The 25058-nt window shown below is 30.8% G+C and overlaps 2 protein-coding genes across 2 annotated transcripts in view; both read left to right on the top strand.

Moving 5' to 3' along the window:
• Positions 1 to 3622: 3622 nt before the first annotated feature.
• LOC123294131 (proteoglycan 4-like) lies at positions 3623 to 5932 on the top strand. The gene has a single exon (XM_044875223.1). The coding sequence runs from the start codon at positions 3623 to 3625 to the stop codon at positions 5666 to 5668; it is 2046 nt and encodes a 681-aa protein (XP_044731158.1). The 3' UTR covers positions 5669 to 5932.
• Positions 5933 to 15915: 9983 nt separating this feature from the next.
• Positions 15916 to 25058, top strand: part of LOC123294119 (pyrokinin-1 receptor-like) — a 124701-nt gene continuing 115558 nt past the window's right edge. Inside the window, exons 1-2 of the mRNA XM_044875212.1 lie at positions 15916 to 15933; positions 23557 to 23598. Of these exons, the coding sequence (XP_044731147.1) occupies positions 15916 to 15933; positions 23557 to 23598 (60 nt within the window). The remainder of the gene's footprint in view (positions 15934 to 23556; positions 23599 to 25058) is intronic.

Genomic DNA, 25058 nt, shown 5'->3' with positions numbered 1-25058 from the left:
AACGAAAGTAATTTTCAGAACTACACATCAGTTACAGATCGTTCAAAACAAAATGAGATCGAATAAGAGAGAGAGTGTAGATGAGTGTCGATCTGATTTCGTTTTGAACGACCTGTACACTTTCAATAGTTTTTATACATTTATGATCTGTTATAATATAATAATCTACTAATACCTAACAAGCTCGACCCGTGTGGAATTCCACTTCCGTAGTAACCGTAATCCGTGGCTACCCTGTACCCGTGGCTAAAAACAACAAAAAACAAATTTCATAGGAAAGTGGTGAAAAAAAAATAAAAGTTCTTAAATTAATATTAAGATATCATGTATTAAAAATAGTAATTATATGTCAAGAGTGTTTTGAAGACAAAACCACATTGATTATCAGTCTTTACCCTACCTGCTTTCTATTCTCATTATGTCTTTTTAATACAAATACTGTCTAGTTAATTGCAATACAGTAAAGTCTCGATAATTCGCTCACCTCCAATCACTAAAAAATGATATTGTTTGTTTTTATATACATCTTACATGATTCAGTTTTATGATTCTAAGAACACAATCGCATGACAAAAACATGTGTTGTATTCTTCGTACAGTCTCGATTAAATACATACATTCCAATGGTGTTTTTTTTGCATTCCTTTATTTAATATATAATGAATTATTCCATACAATCCAGGTGATCGGAACACCTCTGGTTTTTATTGAGCCTCGATTATCGAGACTACTGTACATGTGTTATAGAATCCATAGAATGATTCAACTCTACTCTATACTGGATAATCTACATCTTACTGGATAATTATTAAAATCAAAATTTTTCGTTAGTTAATTATTATTTCACATTCAAAATTGTTTTGGTAATTAGGTTACTATTATTATTTGATAAAATGTTTTAAAATTTATTTAATTAAATTCGTCATGCATCGATGTTCACAAGCTACTGTGTCGATTACGAAAGATTGAAACTTTGTTATGTAAAGTTTAAATTAAATGCTGAATGATATAATCGTATAATTTGTTAAATACAGTAGAATCTCGATAACTTAAACCTCGGTAACATAAAAACCTCTGTTACTTCAAAAAATACTATGTTCCCTTCCCATCAGAGCCCAAAACCTCTATAACTTAAAAGACGCAACCTCTATAACTTAAATAAATAATCTCTGTATAGGCCCTCAGTAACTACATAGAAACATGTACATACCTCTATATTAACTAGGGTACATAGAAACATGTACATACCTCTATATTAACCTTTACCTAAAATAGACACTTGATAACTTAAAACCTCTATAACTTAAAATATTTTGTGTTTCCCTTGGACTTTAACTTATCGAGATTCTACTGTATTTTCAATTTTGATGGTGAATTATGTTACAAGTTGACAAGAAGTGGGCGAAAAGTAAGAATAAAATTTTTCAAAACAATGCACATAGTTTCTGAGTTCAAATACAGTAGAATCTCGATAAGTTAAAGTCCAAGGGAAACACAAAATATTTTAAGTTATAGAGGTTTTAAGTTATCAAGTGTCTATGTTAGGTAAAGGTTAATATAGAGATATGTACATGTTTCTATGTACGCTAGTTAATATAGAGGTATGTACATGTTTCTATGTAGTTACTGAGGGCCTAAACAGAGATTATTTAGTTAAGTTATAGAGGTTGCGTATTTTAAGTTATAGAGGTTTTGGGCTCTGATGGGAAGGGAACATAGTATTTTTTGAAGTAACAGAGGTTTTTATGTTACCGAGGTTTAAGTTATCGAGATTCTACTGTATATATTTTTTAAAATTTGTATCCCCACTACCGTGCTCATACATCCTTAATTCGTCGGACACAACGGGTATTTTATGTTTTCAACCATTTATTAAGGTTTAAACTTTAATTTAAACAGTCTTTTTTTAATTTCCACCGACTAGTTTTGGAGAAATCTATATGAAAACATATCATCCATCTACCGTTTTCCCATAAGACCATTGTTAAATATGCCTACTTTTGAAGTCATTTATTTATTTAAATAATCGGGCTACCCCTTCCCTAACTAGGTTTGGACTTTAATTTCAAGAGTCTTTTTTTAATTTCCACCGACAAGTTTTGGAGAAATCTATGAAAACATACCATCTATCTACTGCTGTCCCATAAGATCAAAGTATTCCTACTTTGGAACTCATTTATTTATTTAAATAATCGGGCACTCCCTCTCCTCCTTAAAATTTTCAGAATTCATTTAGACATTTTAGACTAAGGCAACTTCGTATATAAAATCAAGCTTCTTATGCCAAAATGCCATTTTCCTCGTACATCCTTGAATTTAATTTTTATTGAATTACACATTCATTATACTCCAGCGTGTAAGTTGACTTGGTGTATTTAGTATTTGGCAACACTACACCTACTTACTATACCAAGAAATTGATCGAAATTCATTTTAATAAATATACGTGAAAAAGTTGTAGATTGACAATTTCTGTGAAGAGAGAAGATGAAATGCATGGAACTTTTATTGGTGAATATTAACTTAATTATTTTGATCAATTATTGATTCTAAAAATTCTATTTTCGTAAATTATTATTATTTTATAAACTCGAAATTTTTACAATTATTGATGGTATAGACAAAATTAATATTGGTGTCCATAAAATCCCTTAATTAGTCCATTTTCGTTTACTCGCCGGTCATCATGATAACTTAAAAGCGAAAATAGATATCGAGCAGTAATTTGTGTAAGAGCTAATGCCGTAAAAAGTTACTTTGTTTCGCAAACGAGTAGTATAAGTTAGACGGAATCATGGGTCGGCCTGACTCAAATTGTAAATCATAAGAGAGGTCTAAAAAGTTTAGATGTAAAATATGTTTCTTATGAAAAAGTTAACAATTTAATTGTTTTATCGTGAGGATGCAAAACTTTAGGTAAATTTAACTAACAAACTTTTCGACAAAATGTAAAACAAATGTGTATGCTATTTAAACTTTAAAAAATAATGCAAGCACTGATGTATATACAACACTGTTTATACAGAATAGTTCAATAATTAAATCAATTGTTTATTTTATCTTGTTTTAGATAGCTTTTAGTGCTTTTGTTTCTAAGAAGTTTGTTAATGCATTTCAATGGAATATAATTCATTTACCAACATATCCTCATATGGCAATTAATTCAATGATTCACCTGCCATTATCATCTATTCAAATGTATGGACCATCGTTAGCACCTCCTCCAATAAGCGGCCAATTCATTACGGACTATAAAAAGGTCAATTCTTCGCAAATAAATTTAATTTTTCCGATCCCAATACAATATATTCCAATACAACCAATGGCACTGTATTCTTATCCAGCTTATCAAGCACCATATATAGTCTATCCATGGTGGCCAATCTATACTTCGTTCTCTTCTAGTAATGTAACTGAGCTCACCAAAAAATCTAATCCAGTGCCCGCTATACAATCTAACCCAGGTCCCACTAAGCAATCTACGCTATATAAAGTCTATTCAAGGGGGACAAATAATTCTTCACCCGCTGGTAAAGAAATTGAGCCCCTCACTCAATCTTATCCAGCGCTCGATACACAATTCACCGCAGTTCTCAATGAACAATTTACCCGAGAGCCCTCTATGCAACCTAATTCAGAGTTTACAACGGCATTTTATTCAGAGCGAACACAATATTCTGCTCCAGAGCCAAATACCACTCATCCTGCTTCACCACTCGCTACAGAATCTGCTCCAGATCCCACTAAACAATCTACATCATTTCCAGTCTATCCATGGCAGGCACTTAATTTTTCCTCCACTGGTAAAGAAATTGAGCCTACAACACAACCCACTCTAACGCCCAATACACAATTTACCGCGCCTCCCACTTCAGCTGCTGGTAAAGAAATTGATCTTCCCGCACAATCTAATCCAGCGCCCTGTTCACAATTTATTGCAGATCCCACTAAACAACTTACCCGAAAGCCCTCTATACAATCTAATCCAAAGTTTACAACGGAATATAATTCTGAGACAACACAATATTCTACTCCAGAGCCAAAGACCACACATCCTACTCCACCACCCGCTACAGAATCTGCTCCAGATCATACTAAACAATCTACACCAAATCGAGTCTATTCAAGGCAGCCAATTCATTCTTCATCTGCTGGTAAAAAAATTTATTTTACCACACAATCTCCTCCAGCGCCCGATACCCAATCTAGCCCAGATCCCACTAAACAATTTACGCGAGAGCTCCCCACACAACCTAATCCAGAGTTTACAACGGAATCTAATTCTGAGCGAACACTATATTCTATCCCAGAGCCAACAACCAAACAATTTGCTCCAACGCCTGCTTCCGCATCTACACCATACCCAGTCTATTCAAGGCAGCCAATCTATTCTTCATCCATTGGTAAAAAAATTGAACCCACCACACTATCTACTCCAGCGCCCACTACACAATCTATTCCAGATCTCTCCAATCCATTTATACCAGAACTCTCGATAGAATCTAATCAAGAGTTTACAACGGAGTCTAACTCTGGGACCACATTATATTCTATCCTAGAGCCAAAAATTTCACAATCTTCACCAGCGCCCGCTACAGAATCTACTACAGATACTGCCTCAGATCCCACTAAACAATCTACATTATATCCAACCTATTCATTGCAACCAATTTATTCTTTATCCACTGGTAAAAAAAATGAATCTGCCGCACAGTCTACTCTAGCGCTCGCTACAGAATCTGTTCCAGGCCCCAATAAACACTCTACTCCATATTCAATCTATTCAAAGCCGCCAATTTATTCCTTATCCACTGATAAAGAAATTAAGCCCACCACGCAACCTATTCTCACGCCTGCTATACAATCTATCCCAGATCCCACTAAAAAATCTACCCCAAAGCCCCCTACACTATCTTCCTCAGAGCCCACGACACAATCTACCACAAAACGTAGCCCAAGTCACGTCTTTCTGAGGCCAAATACCTGGGATAGTGAGTCCGACGAATCTCAGGAGGAGCCCTCGAATGTTCCACATGCACGGTCGGGTTTCCCAAAACCAGGGCAACAATTTCCTGCTCCTTATTTCTTAAAATCAGAGCCCAAACCACAGCGAACTGTTGATTCTGGATTTACAAGTCATAATAAAAGTGATTACGAAGAAAAAAAATTCTTAGGATTTCTGAAACTGGCCGGGGGGAATCCAATTATGAATGTCCCAGATAAACGTCCGGGTTTCATAAAACCTAGCCCAGCTAGTCCTCTCCGTCATTTAAAAAAAAGAGAGGCTACTCTATTGTCTACCCTAAAGGTAAAATCACTTCGATATTTTTATCATTTATATCCTTTATATCCTTCATATACCACTAAACAATCTATCTCAGAGCGTACTACCCAATATACTCCAGAATTCACAACGGAATCTAATTCAGAGCCTAAAATAGATTCCACCCCAGATCCAAATGTACAGCGGCCTTTATATCCTGAATCTACAAACCTTCCTTATGAAGAAGAGTACAAAGGACCCTTCCTGCGACCTGTATTTGTGGATAGTCTCGATATGGAAAGTAGTGAGGAAGATTTAAGAGTTCCCGAAATGTACCGCTCGGTCTCGCAAAACCAGGATAACCATTTCCTAATTATTATTTCAAGAAGGGAGAGCCCACACTAGATTCCACATCAGAGCCTCCAGCGACTTTCATATCCTGGATCTACAGATCATAGCGAAGGAGGTTACGAGACGTAAAATCCTTAGAATTTCTGCAACCAGCCAGGGAGGATCCAATAATCTGGAAAGCCGTGATTATACGACCGGACTTCATAAAACCAGGACAATCTATTACTCTTCGTAATTTAAAAATTAAAATTTAAATAAATATACGAACTAGAAAATATTTGAAATATACTCATGATTTTTACTTAAGCTACTTTTAAACCAGCGCCAAAATTGCAATTATTATTGTAGCTTGTGTTTTATAGATATCTAAATATAATATTCAAAATTTATTTTTATTTTTCGTCTATATTCCAAGAAAATCAGAAAGTTGAGAGAATATTCTAAAAATTTTGGAAAGAAGTTCTTGCAGATGCTCTGACACATTTTGTAGATCAAAGTAATTTTTTATTAGGTATAACATAATTTAGAATACGTATGGTTGCAATATTTTTAATGGTAGAAATATTTCTATTAATGCTTAGAATTAAGAACTAAAGAGCCTCATCTCTTATTGCCTGCCAATGAATCATATAAAAAATCCCAAAATATTGAATAAGCAAGCCCTGGCAGTGGTAAACCATCATCACAAGGGAAAATGACCGACAGAAAAATATTTTTTTTGTATTACAGATTCAGTGATATACGTGGAGTACTTATACATATTATGACGATTGCAATTTTTCCATATTTTTGAATCGTTATATCTCATAAACGGTGTACTGTTCGCCTGAGCTAATTTTATGATAAAAACTAACCGTTTTGCTGAAAGTCACTACATACCGGTTTTTGTAACCTTTGACCTCGCTTAAATTTTTTCCCACATCTCGGATCGAAGAGAATTTTTTAGATTTTATTTATGATGATGTTTTGAAGAATCCTACCAAACAGCCGGGTGCGAATTTTTATACCTTCATATTCATATTTTTGGTTTATTTTGACCAGGTAATTGTATCTCTTGTAATTTTTTTCATTTTCAAATTTTAGAAATGTAGGCTTTTAAATAAAATTACGCCCACAGTCATTTAAAATTGACCAATTAAAGTATAATATACTTATATTTATTAAAGTTAAAATTATCACCATTTGGGTAATTTTATTTTAGAATTAATGTAATCAGGAAAACAAATTAACCAGAACTTGTTTTAGGTAAATGTATATAAGTAAATACTAGTTTTTATTGTTTAAATTTTTTTATTTTTACGTTTGAGGGTTTTGATATTTTTCAAGGCTTTCAAGATTCTTGTTCTAATTTAATAATTATTTTATTAAACAAGTAATAAGAAATAAGTGCACATACATTTTTGTGACCAAAAACAGGTAGGTATTATTCAAATAGAATCGTATTACCGTATACCGTAATTGCATTTAAATTTTTGCTTTAGCACTATCAGATTGTCAAAACACTATGTTTCCCCTTATTACAATAGCTCTTTAACAATTTTATTTGTCTTAAACAAGATAGAGCATAACTTTAAGTCCCCAAAATTTTTTTTCTGTAAAAATGTCAAAAAGTTTTGTTTGAAATATTTTTTTTTTTAAAGCTCAACCGACTTGGTAAAAATTGACACGGTTTGAGAGATTTTTTAATACTCTATGAGTTTGTTCCGAAATGTGCCGTAGAAAAGACGAGTAATAGAGTATGTGTTATGTTATTTTCTCTTCGTTTAAAAAATTTTGACATTGTGTATATGCGGAACTGATCAACTAACCTTGACCAGACAAATATATCAGCTTTGATGACAATTATATACAGCTTTTACGCCACACATTCGATGATGATCAAAAACTGATACATTTGCTGAACTAATCAAATTCATGGTTTTGGAAGTAAAATTTAAAATTTGATGACCGAGCTAATCCTGACGATATGTCTACACTTTTCAATTTATACTTTTCGACCCCTTCTTTTTAAAATCATGTTATTGTATGGTTTAACATGTTGCAGAAATTTCAATTTCCTTAAATTGAATGTTTCTTACTTGGAATTAATAAACAGGATACATAATTTAAAATAAAAACTAATAACATTCAAGTATTCTACCCTCACCTTTCACACATCAAGTCATCAAAGTGTTGGGACAGGTTTAATATCAGTTTTATTTAATGTCTCATAATTTCGATAGAATTGGCCTACTGTACACAAGTCCTCAATTTTCAAGCTTATTTGTCTAAGATTGACAAAAAATGTACTCACGGTCTCATAATGTACCGCTTAGGAAAAAACACTAGACAAATTATTTTAAGGAAAAAATTTCATAATTTAAATAATAACTTTATTAGGCAAACATGTTAGTTTTTACAGATGCTCTCCTAATACTCTAGACATATAATTACTATTTGTAATACATGTTCTTCTAATATTAATTTAAGAAATTTTGATTTTTTCCACCACGGGTGCAGAGTCGCCACGGGTTACGGTAACTACGGGAGCAGAATTCCTCACGGGTGCAGCTAGTTTTTATCTTATATATTAAAAGGGGCAATTCTTGTATATATATATCAACGATCTTAGAAATGGCTCCAACGACTTTCATGAAAATGAGTTGGCAGGGGTTTTTTGGGTCGAAAAGTCGATCTAGCTATATTTCATTTTTTTTAAAATGTCGTTTTATACGTGTTTTCATGAAAAACTGAAACATTCACTGCAATATATAACTCTTCCTGACATCTATTGGTGTATAAAGTAGTTAACGAAATAAAATACATTGCCGGGACATTCAAATTGGTATTTGAGTGGAGACATTTTATGCGGTCTTATAATAGTGATAAAATTTGTGTCTTTTTAACTCAAAAATAGCGAGCAAAGGTCATCCAGATATTTAATATTAAGATAGGAATTCTATACAATGATTTATATTTTTCTACTAAATAAATGAATTCACACATCTAAAGATTTATTAACTGATAATAAAATTTTAATTTAATGACAACATCTGTTTATTGTGTTCTGTTTACGAACTAAACTGATATTCATATATGCACATGGGTATGTGTATGGGTATGGAAGTTAGCGGGCCATGCTCGAGCATCAGGCCTCGAAGCAATGGTTCAGAGCACCTAGCCAAATAGACCCTTGTACTCTATCCCCACTACGCTTTTCAGAGGCTATTATAACCAACTGATGTACTGAAACCCAGGATCTGCCTAGCGCTGAGTTTCCTAATTTCTTCTGGTTCGACTATGGCCGGACCAAACCATTTCCTTCGCTGCTGTATGAGCGTCGGGCAGTAACAGAGAAAGTGGATCGATGTTTCTTCTGAATTTTCTCCGCATCTGTCACACGCGGGAGATTGTCTTTTTCCAATCTGATGTTGGAACTTGTTCAGGTTATCATGCCCTGTGAGTAACTCTACGATGACTCTAATATCAGCTCTGTTTAGTTTCAAGATCTCTTCGGCTCTGTTACCGAGCGAGTTTCCTTCACCCAACAGGCTTTTGGCGATTCGCCCTCCCTCGTAGCTGGTCCATGCCTTTCATTGTTGGTTTTTTAGATTATCTCCTAATCTGTTAAGACCTTCTTGGTATGTCATCCTCGCAGGCTTTTCTTGAGTGGGAGCCATGGTGGTTCCCAGTTTGGCCAGCTTGTCTGCTCTCTCATTACCGTTCCAACCAGAGTGTCCGGGATCCAGGTAATATTGACTTTATTGTACCTCGTCTTATAATAGTGATAAAATTTGTGTCTTTTTAACTCAAAAATAACGAGAAGGTCATCCAGATATTTAATATTAAGATAGGAATTCTATACAATGATTTATATTTTTCTACTAAATAAATGAATTCACACATCTAAAGATTTATTAACTGACAATAAATTTTTAATTTAATGACAACATCTGTTTATTGTGTTCTGTTTACGAACTAAACTGATATTGATATGTGCACATACATACATGTACAATACATACACGTATTATAAACAAATTTATTACGTGACATTGTGACATAGTTTGAGAGTTACTTGTATAGTGGTACAAAATATAAATTTCCGCTTAGTTACTATATATATGGTTCAAGAGCCGGAAAAACGTTCCGCAAAAGTAGATTACAACCCGGCTGAATTTTCCATATTTCTTTTCTTATCAAGAATAGAATTTGATATTTTGATAAGAAGTTGGACCAAGTCTAAATCACGTTTGAAAATTTTAGGGGGGTTGCCCTATTATTTAAATAAATAAATGACTTCAAAAACAGGCATATTTAAAATTGGTTTTCATAGATTTCGTCGGTCTGAAAAAAGTAAATTTAAACCTATTTAAATTAAAGTTAAAACCTTAATAAGACAATTTTTTAACGTGATTCTCGTGATTCAATCCTCGTAGCCCTGGAGCCCGTGACAGTAAAAATGTACCTACACGGATTTCGAAATTACGCATATGAACCAATACTATTTAACGATAGGTATAATATAGACTAGGTGTGCCAGAGTTTATTCTGGCAGAAATATTTTTTGCCAGAATTTTTTTATTTTTTACTGTTGTTACAGATATTTTAGTTACTGTGACAGATACTGTTGTGACAGAAATTTTGAGCTGTCACATCGAGATATTTCAAAAGTAGAACGAACAAATAAAAAAAGGTATAATTCCGCGATAAGGGTGATATTTGATAATAACTTTAGAATAACTGGTTATTAAAATTATATAAATTTTCATAGAAAATTGAAATAAGAAAGGTAATAAAATAAAAAAAATTAAAAAATTACAGTGTTAAATTTTGTTCCACACTGTTAAATACTACACCTGGCCCTAGACATATACAGCACAGCAAGTAAATATTTGACAATGACCAAAATTAATATATACATTGTACCTATAATAGGTACACATTATTAAAATTTTATATAAAATAATGCACATATATTTAAAAATGTTCAAATGTCATCAAAGTTTAATGTAAAATTCAAAAATATATTCAAACATGAACAAACATGAATACGTTAATGGTTCTTAAGGTATTGACAATTGACATATAGGCGTGGCTTAATAAATATGGCTGACTTTAGGTTGCAAATTTAAAAACAACACATGTGTTTTATATGAGATATGATAATTCTATGAATCAGTTAATATCAAAAAGAATCTTTCCCTCTAGGGCATCCGTAGGTCCACAATTTTAATCTTGCTTGAAAATCACTTTCAGGATCGTTTTGTTAATAGATCACAATAAGCTAATCGATCAATAAGTTGAAGATATCTATGGTTTTCTCCAATGACATACATTTGTGGCGATAAAATCTGAGTAAACTTCCATAGCTCCAGATATATTATCAAGACAGACTTATATTGCATGCAAAACACTAGTAATTCCGTCAACATTAGGAACTTATTTTGAATAAATTTAAGCCAGAATTTATTCCGATTTTTAGTGATCTCCACTAAAAATATCAGTAGTATTTTTAATAATATCACTGCAGTTGGTAGAAAAACTATTTAAAAATGAAAAAAAGAAAAGTTTTTTTTTTGTTTAAATTTTAATTTTAATAAACTGAATAGTAGTTTCACATTATTCGCTTCGAAGCTTTCACATATTCACGGAATGACACAATCTACAGTGGAAATTGGTCTATCATAATAGTTTTCTATGTTGGTTAAACTGGGATCTTTGAAAAAGGTATACGTGGAACCCAACCTGTTGTAATAAGAATCGTTTCATAGCCAGTTCTTAGTAACATGATTTTCTCTATTATTACCACCATGAGCAATATTGAATAATAAAGAACCAATAACCGCATTTCCTTGTAATTATATAAGAACAGTATTACATTGTCTTCTATATTTTGTATTATTACAGCTTACATAACAACAATGCAACACGGGTAACCTGACTTATTAGATGCAAAATAATTTACATTATCTAGATGAAATACTAGTTGTATTTTATGAATATATTACATATTATGTACTATTATCCCTAGGGAAAATACATTCACTTCCAGAACAGAAGACATGCTGTTGAATTATGTGCTTTTGACTTATATTAAATAGAAATCGATCTTTTAGTTAGCAAGAAAACAAGATTAACTGCGATATTCTTTCAATATCTGGGTGAAATATGTTAGGAATTTAAAAAAAGCACCTTGTTACTTTCAACTTTCAAAACATTCTTCATTATTTTTCATTAGAAATTGACTTACTAATAAGCGAACAAGTGAAATTTACAAAATTAAATAAAAAAAAATCGATAAATCTTTCGAGTACGGAACCCTAAACTTTCACTTGAAACGTATCTAAGAACACTCTTCATGAAATTACCTTTTTCTTAGATCCTTCTATAAACTGACCCGATTTTGAGTATCATCGCCTATTTGTTAGTTTTTCCGGGTACGGAACCATAAACTCGCACTTGAAACATAGCAAAGAACACTCCTCATTAAATTACCTTTCAAAAAAGAAAAAAATCCAAATGGGTTCATCCGTTTAGAAAAAATAAAATAAAACTTTCAACCCTTAATCTATCCTGCTTGTACTTACTTACTATTAGATAAATTGAATATCACAGGAAAAGAGACTTCCTAATTAAATTAATTTATTAATTTTATAAAATATGCTAAAAAAAACTGCATCAAATTAAAGACATCAAAGAATATAGATAGATAATATACGGGAGAATGTTGTACCTTGGATAATGGATCTATAATTTACATTTATAATATGCTGTTTAATTTTTTTATTTAAATATAGCTATGAAAATAGATTTTCTTTATTTTAAATAGAAAACAGCTTTAGAAAAAAGACCATATTTATATTTTATTAAACAACCTTATATGAGGGGTCGTTCAAGTATTATGTCAGCAGGTTTAGGAGAGGGAAATTAATTTGTTCTTACTTTTGCTGACTTTTAATTATTTGAAAACAACAGTCCCTATATTGGCCATCATTCTTTTGTTTATTTTGTTTCGTTACCTTAATTTTCTTTAATGATTGAGATGATTGGGATTATTTTTTGAAGATATTTACCCTAGAAGGGGTTCAAACCAAATTATCTAGATTAAGAAAGAAAAAATTAGTTGGGACAGTTATAAATAGATAAATTGATAAAATCTTAGATTAAAAGTATAATAAATAAGTCTATTCACTGTTATTCACACTTTTTGTTAGTTTGTGAAAAATAAAAGGTATTTTTATTTTTTTATTTATTTTTTAGTTGTCAAAAAGGTACAACACTTGACGCCAAACATATAAAAGTACATAAGTGAATACTTTTTTAGCATCAACTATAATCTACAGAAGAGAAAAAAGTTTGTTTATTATTAATTTATTCAAATAAACACAGAAAGCTTCAAAAATTTAATTATTATCAAAAAGCTCTTTTAATATAACATCAATAATCCTGAGGAATATCAAAAATACAACATCGAAGGTAAAAATGTTTCATCGGAAGTTATATCGCGGGACAAATAATGTCATTGTATCTATCATTCATTTAAAAGATAATTTCATGGTAATTTGTGTGGTATATGTTACTAGCCAAATGTATCTTTGCTGGGCAGGGCAATATAATGAATATTGGGTAAAATTAAAAAGGCACAAGCTTTTAAAAAAAATAATTTTTTCTAAGTACATTATTATATATTAACAATAATTAAAGAGAATTGAAAAAAATACACTCGAACCCGGAATTCTTGGGTCATGCCAAGCGCCGTACCAATTAGACCATTCGAGCTCTAGGCAAAGAGTCCAATTTATTCAACTCATCGACTTTTTATTTTGGTTTTTAGTTATCTTTATTGTTTCTTGTGTTGTTTACTTTTAATCATGTATACGATATTTATTTACATCAAAGTCTCTCGATTATAATTGACGATTTTAAAATGATACATACAGCGTAAACTAAATATTGACAAATTTCTTGTCTAGTAATCTTAATTAAAGAGAATTGAAAAAATACACTCGAACCAGGACTCAAACCCGGACTTCTTGGACTCCAAGCATACTGGAAATGAATTCCACAAAACAGTTTTTATTTGGATTTTATTTGATTAGTCTCTGGTAGCATATAGAGTGTTTGACTTCACACTCCGTTGACTGTAAAATATACATACAAAGTAATTATATAAAAACATACTTATTATGCAAGCTTGTTTGAATTAAGGGGAAAGTGGTATAGTGATCCCTCAATTAAAGCCTTCTAGTATATTTATCGATAGATGGTTTCCGCGCGATCAAATTAATCGTTCAACAAAGACTTATGGCGATGTATAAGCTAATTTGTGTTTCAAAAATATTAACTTTACTGCTTATGTTTTATGGTAAGACAAATTTGTTTGTACGTAAATTTGTTTGTATTAGTTTTTGCCGGCTGGCTGTTTTTACTCTTGGCTTTTATTGACTGTTAATAATATTATAACACATTTTCATAGGCGTATAATAAATTTTAAGATCAGGCTAAAATGATCCCTATTTTGTGAGTAAAATTATAATAGATAAAATGATCCTCCATCATGTAACGGGTCTTGAATGTGTTGGTTTAGATGAATTTACCATTGATTTTTGTTTTCATACTAATCGTTAATGCAATTTAAAAGAACAGTTAATATTTTATGTGAACTGTTTGATAAAAAATTCAGTGGTATCATTTTACCCACTATCCTTACAAGGTCGGTCAAAACGATCCCTTTTGAGAAATATTTAATAATTCTAAAAATTTGGACAGATCAAAACAAATTTACTTACCAATATTTTAACATTTGAATAAAGAACTCAAAAATATTTCGACGTTGTACATATGTCGGATAGTTTGGCTATAAATTACATTTTTTCTTTGGGGGATCATTTTAGACCACCTTCCCCTAAATACCATCCGGAGTACGTTGTTAGTAAACTTAATTAGTAAGTCAATATGGAAACATTTCTTTCTACATCAATATTTTGATGTAATTATATCAAAGATATGCAAATCATTGTATTTAATACTGAAAAAAATCACGAACTACTCAAAAACAAGATACAAAATATATTTATTCATGAGTTTTATATTATTTTATATTTCTAGAATTAATTATTTATTCGGTTTAAATGTTGTAAATACCTCCGTTTATATACAAGACGTTTTAGAAATACTAAATGAGAATATAATTTCGTATGAATTTATCGATTGTGTCAATATTTTCTATTGAGAAACTTTGCTATCTGTTAATTGATTTGAAAATTAGACACACAGTGACTGTTCTCTTTGTAATTATGTATAATTATATATTTTAAAGGTCTTGTTAGTTAAACGCCAGCATCTCAATTCTTTTGGTATCACAACGTTACTCTTTGGGTATCATATATGGTAATCATAACGAACTCTTAGTTAGAGCCACTCTAATCTAACCAAACACAAACAGATTAAAATTTGTAATTAATCATAATTCCGCCACTGGAATAAAGTTTATGTGTATTTCGGGATATATATGCACGATATGCAATAGTTTAAAACAGGATGAATTCTGTGTTTCCATTTAATGACATTTTGATATTTCATGTTCTTTGAAGTCAGTCAAAGGTTTTTTTTTATATACAAAGGTACAAAAACAGAAGTTATTTTTGTTTGTAATCCAATACCTATAACATAAATTAAACAAATTCGATATACAAAAACATATTTATTTCAAAAGAATCCTACGACACAATTTCATTTTTCAATTTTAATACGTTTTTATATTATAAAAGATAGCAACGTCACGAAAAATCTGATTCCAACAAGCAACTCTCTGCAATAAGGATCATAGTTCCAAAAGTTCCGAAAGAATAAGTTTGGATCTAGTTGGGTCTGATTTTAATTTAATTTCGCTGAGCACGAATATCGCGACAGAATTGATCTACGAGAACCTAGTGCCCGAGATACCTGTTGCCCGATTCTGTCACGATACTTGTGTTCAGCAACCCCAAAAACCCACCGTGTAGCAAGTTTGGAATCATTTTCAACACTATGAACGTATTGTGAATTTAGTATATTTACGGTTAATTTAAAATACAATTATAAAATGCATGCATGCATTTATGCAAATTACATGTTTTTAATTTCTTATAAATCAATTTAGTTCACAACGTGCCTGACGCTCTAACGAATCGAAGGTAGAAAACCGCATTCAAATCTGACTTATTGTACAAGTTTTTCAAACTTCATTGATTCGTTTCTGCAATTGGATTATACTACAGGCATTTTTATGTATCAGTTTTCGTGAGGGTCGAATTTACAAAAAGCGCTGCCCTTGGACAATGACAATAAATGCTGCCGTAAGTTTTTTCAGCTAGTTCTGATACAATAAAATGCGTATACAATTAGAACTGAATAGAAAAATTCAACGCAAATCTTTTTTATCGATGCTAGATGCTTTAGAATTCGTTATTATTTCAGAAAGCGTATGAATCAGGATTTAAAAATTATACGTTTGGTTGAGAATATGTTTGTGAAATCAAATTTTTTCAAGATGTTTAACATTTTTTGAATTCGTATGTACGCAAAAATGTTTTTCCTTTCGATCAATTTGCACCCCTGCACCCCCAAAAATTGCCACCTTAGGCCATGACCCACGTGGCGCTATATGTAAATCCAGGCCTGACTACACACAATTACACATACAAAATGTATCAAAAATATACCCTTTTTTTGAGTTTGTTTAAAATTCATGTTTTTTGTATACGGATTCACAAATTTAGTAAATAAAATGAACAACATTGACAGTAAAAAATAAAATTAAATAAAAACAACAAAAGGTTATAAACTGGTATTTTAAGAGAAGTAAATTATTTTGTTACCCATATTTGTCATTATCATTGAACCTAGTTATTACATACATTTTATATTTAAATACTTATTCGTAGAGAACGCGATGAAAACGATATCTGACGGCAACATGAAATCATGCTCTTAGTTGATTCTCAGTTGAAAAAAGTAAAGAGATTAAACTCAATAACGAAAACAAATATTATGTGAACTATCAAATTGACAGATTTTATCTGTGAAAAACTGTTATTTTTAATTTTGAACGTGAGCATGAATTAACGAAATTTTGTCCGCATCGAGCGCAATGATCGACTCAGTTGATCGACCATAAGTTGTGCTCTCTACGAATACTAAGTACCTATACTGCTCTATGTATCATTCGATCATTTTTCTCATATCATTTTTTACGTCCTGAACTATTTTCAAATCTAATAGGATTAACTCTTCATACGGACAAAAAACTTAAGAACAGCAGAGCTCCATAACTAAGGCCATAAACCCCCTCATATTTTTGCCTTTTTATTTTTTCGAACACATGCAATAACCGTTTCATTGTTCAGAAATAATAACTCAAAGTAAATCAATTGTATTGCAGTTTAATTTCACGATGATTTTGGCTAAGGACGATTTAGATCGTACGACCACTGAGCCTTTTATATTGTATGAGAAATAGTGGTATATTGGAGATAAAAATAACATATTATTTCACGACAAGCTTGTATAGTTAAAATTATTTAATTTTTTAATTTCTTTATTATGTGGACTTTTAACTAAATAGTTAAATTTTTTTTGTTTCTACGGTAAAATTTCGATGAAAATAATCAAAATATTCAGTCTATCAACTGATGCTTTGTCATAAGTTCCATGTTAAATATGCCTACTTTTTTTAGTCACTTTTTATACCATGTATATATGAAATATACATAGTATATTAAGTTTAGTCCCAAGTTTGTAACGCTTAAAAATAATGATGCTAGGATAAAAATTTTGTCATAGGTGTTCATAAAATCACCTAATTAGTCCATTTCCGGTTGTCCGTCCGTCCGTCCGTCCGTCTGTGGACAAGATAACTCAAAAACGAAAAAAGATATCGAGCTGAAATTTTTACAGCGTACTCAGAACTTAAAAAGTGAGGTCGAGTTCGTAAATGAGCATCATAGGTCAATTGGGTCTTGGGTCGTAGGACCCATCTTGTAGACCGTTAGAGATAGAACAAAAGTATAAATGTAAAAAATGTTTCTTATCAAAAATTAAACAACTTTTGTTTGAAACGTTTTTTCGTAAACATCACTGTTTACCCGTGAGGGCGCCAATTAGGCGGAAATTTTATAATATGTACTATACTTGATTATCAGTTATGTATGTGTCACATGTTTGTATGTGTAATGTGATAAAGAAATCAACACTGACTATGCATGGTATTTCAACAATTAACTCAGTCAATTGTTTGTTTTCACTTGTTAAATTGATAAAAAACATGTTTATCGATCATAATTTTATGTCGTTTAGCGGGGACATAAATGGAGACTAGCAGGGACTTCATATTCAATTAAATGTGTCGTTACATAATCAGGCGAGCGAAGCGATTTAGACATGAAATGAAATGCTGTAGTCCCATATTTATGCCTAGATGTGTTGTCAATCATTATTTTTAGAAAAAATTATATAAATAATAAATAATAAAAAACAACATTATTTTTTATTTATTACAATGTATGTATACAATCTATATATATGCAGAGACAGTGGCACCATCTGTGAACTACATCTAATAGTAATATATAATTGGCTACATTTAATATTAATTTTAATTGAGTGGCCTTCTGTAGATTCTTTCAAGTATTAAAAAACTTCATAATGAAAAATACAAAAAACGTGATAACAAAACATAAACAATTAATTTTTGCAGTTCTACAGTAGAATAACTTAAAAATTTAAGTGATATTAATACTAGTAAGGACAAAATTTTAATTATAGTTATTATAATTTTAAAGTTATTTATTAATTAATTGTAATTTTAGCAACAAAATGCCACGATGTCGTACGTTGACGGGTCGTAAAGAGCGTGATCGTAATCGATCATTAATGCGTGATCATCGGAAACGACGAAAACAAGATCAAGAAGAATTATATCTTTATGGAGATGATTTTAATTTTAAAATGTATGCAGAAAATTTTGAGATAGCTCAAAAGAATTTGAATTTTGAAGTATGTAATGTATGTCATCGTCATTGGTTTGATTTACAAATTAATACAGATGGGTTTTATTGTATTTGTCATAAATTTAAAATAAAAAATGAATTGAATATTTTCACAGCGGATAATAATATGGATCCTGGTTTACAACCTGATGTTTTAAAGAAATTAACGTTTCTTGAGGAACAATTAAATTAAAAACATTTGTCAATAATTGAAGTATAATTTTATTTCAGAAATATCTATTTTATATGATACCATTTGCGAGCCATTACAAAGTTATACTTTCAGCTAGTTTATAACCAGCGGGCGATCAAGACGCTTTTATCGATACCAAATTTGTCAAATTATGACTAGTAGTTTTGAAGCACGGTAGGAACAGATAAACATACATACATACCGGTCAAACACATAACACTCGCCATAGGTAAAGTCGCGGTAATATTCAACATTGACAGTATAAAATAAATATAAATAAAAGCAACAAAGTATTGTAAACTTGCATCTTATAAGAGAAGTAATTTATTTTGTTACCCATATTTGTCATTATCATTCAACCTAGTTATTACGTATACTTATTTACATTTATACCACCAACCTATACGAACTAATAAGCGGGGAGCCCGTGGCAGTAAAACTGAACTTACACAGATTTCGAAATTTCGCATATGAATCAATGCTGTTTAACGATAGGTACAATATGGACTTGGTGTGATAGGGTTTATTATGGCAGAAATATTTTTTATATTTTTAATAATTACATGTATTTGGTACTTTCATGGAAATTAATTTGTAAGAGACCATTAAATTTGGTGTGACGTACAGCTCTGATCGTGGCAGAAAGGTCTGTCACAACAATTTTTATACAATGTATTTGAAATATACCAAGGTATACTAAGTTTAGTCCCAAGTTTGTAAGGTTTATAAATATTGATACTATTAACAAAATTTTGGTAATAGGTGTTCATAAAATCACCTAATTAGTCTATTTCCGGTTGTCAGTCTATGTTTCTGTCGTCTGTCATCACGATATCAACCATCGAAAAGAGATATCAACCTGAAATTTTTGAGGTCGAGTTCGTAAATGAGCAAAGTGGGTCAATTGAGTCTTCTATCTTGTAAACCGCTAGAGATAGAACAAAAGTTCAAATGTAAAAAATGTTGCTTATCAATAAATAAACAACTTTTGTTAGAACCATTTTTTCTTAAACATCTGTTTACCAGTGTTTACCCATGAGAGCGCAAATTGTATGGTAGGTATGCTATTATATGGGAATATCAGTTATATATGTGTTACATATATTTATGTGTAATGTGAAAGAGTAATCAATACTGTCTATACATGGTATTTCAACAATTAACCCAGTTAATTGTATGTTTTCACTTGTTGATATATTAAACCAATAAAATTTTACCTTTATCGCGGAATTACTTTTTTTTTTTTAAATTTGTTCTTTTGAGTTCTATTTTCGAAATATATCAGTGTGACAGCTCAAAGCTTGAACAAAATATCTGGCACCTTGTTCATATTGTACCTATCGTTAAATAGTATTGCTTCATATGCGAAATTTCGAAATTCGTGTAAGTGCAGTTTGACTGTCACCGGCTCCAGGACTATAAGTATCTGTAATCTATGTTATTATTAAACATGTTTTATTAACTATTTACCGACCGACGAGATGTAATTAAAATTAGACATTGATATTGGTTGCTTGTTGTTATTTATAAAATTTAAATTATTATAAAAAAAACAACTTTATATCTATAAATTATAATTATTATTGACAATAATATGTAATAGGCTTAATAGCATCTTATTTTGATTCACTGAAAGTATTGAAATATGTAGAAAATATAAATAATTTAAAAAAATCATAAGACTCGACAAGACCACTAGTTTACATAACGACTTTTTCATAACGGTCTAGATAATTAATGACTGTTAAATTCGCTGTTTTTTACTGGTGTGAAACATATTTTGGTCAAGTTTTGAGCTGTCACACAGAGATATTTCGAAAGTAGAACTCAAAACGGACAAATTTAAAAGAAAAGTAATTCCACGATAAGGGTAAAATTTTATTGGCTTTATATATTAAAAATCGGTAGATGTTTCTGCCACGATAAAAGCTGTCACACTAAATTTTACTGAAAATAGATAAAATTTGCAATAAAATGGTCCCTAACAAATTAATTGTGACAGGATAAACCCTGGCACACCCAGTCCATATTGTACCTATCGATAAATAGCATTGATTCATTTCGAAATCCGTGTAAGTGTAGTTTTACTGTCATGGGCTCCTCGCCTATAACAATTTTTTTAATAACTCATAATTTAATATTAAAACGACAGCCCATATTTTGAGGACTACCGGATTTTTTACCACTTTTTTTATATCACACAGAAGCGAATATGAATACCTACAGAGTGGCTCTCAAAAAAAAATTACCCATTGGTATATTGTTTTACAAGTTGTAAAGTGAAATATCAAAGTTATCTTGTATAAGGCTAAAAAGAAAGTAAAGTCCATAAGATTGTGAATTGAGAAGAATTAGTCTGTCTAGGTAGGTATTATAATGGCCCTTATTGTTACAATTTGTTAGTGTAATAAAATTAAAACTTGCTAATTAAATTTATATAAGTGGATTAAATTCAATGTAACAACAAAAATACATAGTACTTTGTATTGTGTACTTACTTTATAGCTTGCCTTCCTGACTATATAAAAGTTAATTCCCGTTTTTCTCATTATGGAAATTTATGTATTACAAAAGTTTTTATTTCTTAAACTATAAATAAAGGAGGTAATACCAAAATTTACATTTTTGTGATTTTTAAAACCTTTTTCTTTATAACAATATAAATAATCTCTTCTTATAGCATTACTATTTCTCAAACTACTAACATGATGTACCATAAATCCTCCCCACTTGCATTGCACCTGAAGAGGACCTCTTTAACATGTAATCTTTCCAGTCTACTCTTGATAAAATGCATCATTATATAATCTATATGTGATTGAAACAATCCCCTGAGTTTCTACTACAGTCATTCTCTTCTTTGAGCATCAAATCACATTTTGACTTTTATTTTTATTGATTCGAGGTGAATGACGTTTCATTTTTCCATTAGTACTATGCTAACTTATCCATGGTAAAATATAATAAAGAAAATAATAATTGTAAAATTCAGCACTTAACAATTTTAATATTTCGGTGGTACAATACGTTATTTGACCCGAGGTACATGACTGTGTCTTTTTTCAAACTCTATGTTTAAAGATCAACGTAATAGTTAACTCTTAAATATCTGTTTACTTTTAAAGAAATATTAGGTATTTCTATTTTACTTGAAAACAAATACACATGGGTTTAGTCATTCTCCCGGTTGCTGGCCTTCTAGATAGTAAACTTTGATTTCGTTTAGTTACTATTTGAGGAAAAATTTGTCCGGAATACTACACTTTACTCTACTTATTCTTTGCAGGAAAGCCTGTATATTTTTTTAAGTATCCATTTGAAATTACCAATATTAAGGAGATACCCCCAGTGTGACAACCCATTTTTTAATCAGTTTTTGGCAACTGTTTTTTTACGAACAACAAAAAGATAGAACTTTGAGATTTTTATCATATATTTCTTATTATTTTAAGATTATGTAAAAAAATTTCAAAGAAAAATCTTCGTTGAAACGGAAGTTGTATCACTCCGAACACAACCGCCTCGAATAAAGGACGCTAATTTTCTCCAAGATTTCTAATAATTGGCTTATCTAAAAGGAAACGAACAAAACGATAATTTAATCTAGAAGCCCAAATGCATCGAACTAGAATCAGGTGAAAATATTAAAATTTAGATTTTTGGTAGACAGCTGAGAGGAAAAATTTCAAATGATTTGTTTAATGTTTTTAATACGAAACAAAAAAAAAATATTCAGGACTTTTGGATGAGTCTGAGTCTTATAAATTTCAAATGGATTGGTTGAACCGTTCTCAACTACTAATCTGAACTTCTTTTTTGGCTAACATCTGATTTTTTTAATTGCTGCCTCTTTAATACAACGACTACGAATTTAAAAAAAATTTATTTTACCAACATAGTCTACAAATGTTAAGGAATCAATTTACACAACAACAAAAAATCGATTCTAAAAAAACCCATCACATAGGGGGATCCCCTTAATCAATTAATTTTGAATGATTTGAATATTATGTCTATTTAACTGAATAGCTAACCTGACTAGGTCATTAACCGTAAATTTGTAGGTGCTTATATTTTAGAATTTTGATTTTTTTTTTTTTAAAATAACAATCACATCCCACTTTATTTCATTGATTATGAGTTATAACAAATATTTTAATTTTAACTTGTCCTAAAAAATTCCTTATGTAACCATGTATAAAAAAACCGTTATTACAAAAGATATGATGTTGCTATCTTGATGGAACGAGAAATGCGAATTTTGGTGAAGTTTAAAATATTCAGGAAAGAAAAAATAATAACAAAACTGAATTTCTCTGATCTAAGCAACAAAGTTTTCAACAACACCTTCGGAGGAATGCATCTGTAAGGAAACAATATTTAGTTGAAAACTCAACATTTTATTATTTTCTTAATAGCCCAGGGAAATTTTTCCCAAGGGAAACTTTTTCACCGGGATTATCTTTATGCGGATGCAAGAAATAGCCTATGAAAGTCCATTACAAAATCATGTGCGCAAAAAAAAATATTCACGATTTTTTGCAATTTTTCTAAGAGGTACACCCCTTTGAAAAAATCGAGAAAATCGCCAAAAAAAAAATTTTGAATTTGATGAAACTCAAGGGATATGATCACTTGATAACATTAATAATTATTAAACAATTCAGAAAAACTGCAATTAGCTAAAATATGACATGCTCATTTGAAAACGTCTTTCGAAATAAAAACCACTCACGAAGTTTCAAACACGTATTGATCATCTAACAAAAGTCTTCTATCCCGTGGACTATAAATGTATGATCTTGAATTATAACTTTAAAATAAAAATAGTTCCAATATCTTTTTTTATTCTAAAATCACCTTTAAATTACAAAATACATATAACAACCTTGAAATTTTTATTAATTATTAATTTAAATTGATACTACGTAAGAAATATTCAAATAAAAACAAAAAAACTAACAAATTCACTTTTACACGAATTAATGAAAAAAAAAAAAAAAAAAAATACAAAATACCTATCTTGCATAATTAATCATTTAAAATCAGTTGATTGGCTGCTGGTTTTAAAGATGTTCTCTCTATCATCATGAGATATTATAATGTATCCAAAAAGTGATGTAACAAAAAAATTATTGAGAAAGCTATATATTATTAATATACTCCAGTAATTAAAGTCCACAGAAGTTGAGTCTCTTCTGAGTTACCTTAATTAAATGAAATTCTTCTTTTAAGGTAAATCAGATACAGAAAAATACTTCAAGCAAATATTTTATCTCATGGTTAGTTTATTGGATTTGTTCTTGACCTTTTTAAGGTCAGTTAAAGATCGAATTGTGTATACGTTACTGTAAGAGTTGAGAGTGTTTTCACTCATGATCATCTCAAATTGGTTCCTTTATGTTTTTTAAAAAAATGTGTTTGTTTTTAACGCCCATACTACAAAAAGGGGTATTATAAGTTTGATCGCTATATGTTTGTGTCTGTCTGAACGACCCGATTTTGACATTTTTTGTTTCGTTTGAAAGGTAATTTAACGAAGAGTGTTCTTAGCTATGTTTCAAGTGCGAGTTATGGTTTCCGTATCCGAAAAAAACTAAAAAATTGGCGACGGTCTTCAAATTCGGTTCAGTTTGGAAAAGACTTTTTGGAAAAAGGTAATTTAATGAAGAATGTTATTGGATATGTAATTTTATAATTGCATTTAAAGGTAGTTTTATAATTGCATTTTAAATTAACCGTAGGTAAATATACAAAATTCATAATTCGGTTAATGGTGATGAAAATGATTCAAAATTTGTTACTTGGGAGTTTTTGAGGTCGCTGAACACAAATATCGCAGAATTCAGAATTGGTCTCTGAAGTAACTGGTGTCCAGAGTAAAAATATACCCAGCGCCTCCGGAACTTTTCAAAAAATTCGTTATATAATCGGTCCAAGCTAGTTGATGAGCCGAATGTCGTGACAGAATCGATCTCCGACGTACCTGATTCCCAGGGTATCCCGTGCACTATGTACCTAGTGCCCAATTCCGATACGATATTCGGGTTAAGTGACCTCAAAAGCCCCCGTGTAACGAGTTTGGAATCGTTTTCATCATTATTAACAAAATGCAGATTATTTATGCAAATTGCATATTTTTAATTTCTTATAAATCAATTTAGGTAAAAAAATGGTCGGACGCTCTAAAGAATTCAATGCCGAAAAACACAAACAAATCCGACTTACTGTTCAAATTTTT

Source organism: Chrysoperla carnea, chromosome 1 (genome assembly GCF_905475395.1).
Source record: "Chrysoperla carnea chromosome 1, inChrCarn1.1, whole genome shotgun sequence".
Lineage (NCBI taxonomy): Eukaryota > Metazoa > Arthropoda > Insecta > Neuroptera > Chrysopidae > Chrysoperla > Chrysoperla carnea.
Note: the sequence above shows the minus strand (reverse complement) of the source record. Positions and strands in the feature narration are given on the sequence as shown.